The sequence below is a fragment of the Pezoporus wallicus genome, unplaced genomic scaffold, assembly GCF_028554395.1.
Source record: "Pezoporus wallicus isolate ANWC-B61680 ecotype Strahan unplaced genomic scaffold, APGP_CSIRO_Pwel_v1 contig_10973, whole genome shotgun sequence".
NCBI classification, from domain to species: domain Eukaryota; kingdom Metazoa; phylum Chordata; class Aves; order Psittaciformes; family Psittacidae; genus Pezoporus; species Pezoporus wallicus.
The window spans coordinates 837-2,922 of record NW_026637286.1 but is presented as its reverse complement, the minus strand read 5'-3'; the positions used below and the strand labels follow the sequence as shown (position 1 = coordinate 2,922).

The window sequence follows — 2,086 nt, the reverse complement described above, 5'->3', positions numbered from 1 at the left end:
GCTGGCCGGCAACGCGGCTCGGGACAACAAGAAAACGCGCATCATCCCCGGCACTTGCAGCTCGCCGTGCGCAACGACGAGCTCAACAAGCTGCTGGGCGGCGTTACCATCGCTATGCTGCCCAACATCCAGGGCAGTGCTGCTGCCCAAGAAGAGCGACAGCCACAAGGCCAAGGGCAAGTGAAAAGGGAGGGCGGGCGGGGAGCCCCGACGGGGGTTTGAGTTCGCTTTTGGTGGCCTCGGTTTATCCTTTCTTTAACCCAAAGGCTCTTTTCAGAGCCACCCAAAGCGTCCGGAAAAGGGCTGCAATACACCCCAACCTTCCTATATGCAAATAAAAGGCTCCAATCCGCACTCGCTCATTGGCTGGGGAGGGCCAGCTAATGGAGACAGCCGCTCCAAACGCAGCGCGGTGATTGGCGGCGGGTGTGTTTGCTCAGCCAACGAACGCGCGCGGTTTGGAGCCGGCTGCGGCACGACCAGGAAGGGAAATGAATGCACCGCTCGGTCACTAAAGGGTGTAATAAAAGGGTTACCGGGTTAATTTTGCCCTCAAAAGCGGCCTCAAACACCCGTCAATACCATAACCAAACTTAACTTTGTTTTTACAACTTTAACGTCTATAAAACCACTAAATAAAGACTTAACGGAACAAAACCCACCTACAGAGCCGAACCGCTTCGGTCCCGTGCGCTCCACAAACGAACGAGCCCCAGGCCCCCCACCACTGACAATGCCCGCTGCTGCCTCAACCCCAGGGTTTATATATCCCCGCGGCGGACCTGAGTGGGAACCGCGCTTCGTCTCCCCCTCCGCTTTGAAGTCCGCGCTCATCCAATCAGAGAGCGGCAACGGTTTGAAGGGGGAAGCGGCCGCGCAAGCGAAGGTGACCGGGGCTGGCTCGGAGCGGCCGGGATTTAGGTGGAAAAAGCTCGGTTTTGGTTAAAAAGCACCAGAACCATGCGTTTTAAAGGCAAGATTTAAAGCGTCCGTTGCCCCCCTTGCACATACACGGCTCATCTCCCTAAAAGCTCCAAGAGCGCAGCGCTTATCAGCTCTTAACAGGATCAAGTGGGTGGCTCTGAAAAGAGCCGTTGGGTTGTAGTCGCGCCGACCGCAGCCGCTTTACTTGGAGCTGGTGTATTTGGTGACAGCCTTGGTGCCCTCGGAGACGGCGTGCTTGGCCAGCTCGCCGGGCAACAGGAGCCTCACGGCGGTCTGGATCTCCCTCGAGGTGATGGTGGAGCGCTTGTTGTAATGCGCCAAACGCGACGCTTCGCCGGCGATGCGCTCGAAGATGTCGTTGACGAAGGAGTTCATGATGCCCATGGCTTTAGAGGAGATGCCGGTGTCCGGGTGGACCTGCTTCAGCACCTTATACACGTAGATGGAGTAACTCTCCTTCCTGCTGCGACGCCGCTTCTTGTCACCCTTCTTCTGCGTCTTTGTCACCGCCTTCTTAGAGCCTTTCTTAGGCGCTGGAGCGGATTTGGCCGGCTCGGGCATCGCGCTGCTGCTCCGGTCACTCTTAAACGAGACTAAACCGAGTAAGGACGACAGCCCCGCTGCGCCGCTTTTATAGCGGCGTTATGCAAATGAGGTATCAGAAAAACGCGCGTTCCCATTGGCTGAGACAGCCGGCAGCTCGCTTGGCGGAGCGACCGTGCTCATGCAAATACACCGGCTCCAGAATGCGGGTTCTGATTGGTCAGGGAGTGGCGGACAAGGGGAAGGGTGCTCGGCCAATCACATCGCGCCGTTTGGATCCGGCCGAGCTCAGCCTGGACCCCGGTTCTGATGGGTCAGTGAGCGCTCGCTCAATGCACAGCCTCTCAGCCAATCAGATCGCGCCGTTTGGATCCGGGGCTGTGCATCACGTTGGGTGCTCGACCCTACTTATTAATTAGAAGGGCCTCTAATTAATGCTACTTAAACCGGGCCGGTTGATTAGCACGGGTTCCCCCGTCGTAAGTAATACGTCATAACACGTCATAATACGTGGTTTTGGGGTGAATCACCTTATTTTTGGGTCGTAAGTAATACGTCATAATACGTCATAACACGTGGTTTTGGGGTGAATCACCTT

General features: G+C 56.5%; 1 protein-coding gene across 1 annotated transcript; it reads right to left on the bottom strand.

Annotated features, from left to right (window-relative positions):
- Positions 1 to 1,069: 1,069 nt before the first annotated feature.
- Positions 1,070 to 1,515, bottom strand: LOC130596741 (histone H2B 5). The gene has a single exon (XM_057404665.1). The coding sequence runs from the start codon at positions 1,504 to 1,506 to the stop codon at positions 1,126 to 1,128; it is 381 nt and encodes a 126-aa protein (XP_057260648.1). The 5' UTR covers positions 1,507 to 1,515; the 3' UTR covers positions 1,070 to 1,125.
- Between the last annotated feature and the right edge of the window lie 571 nt (positions 1,516 to 2,086).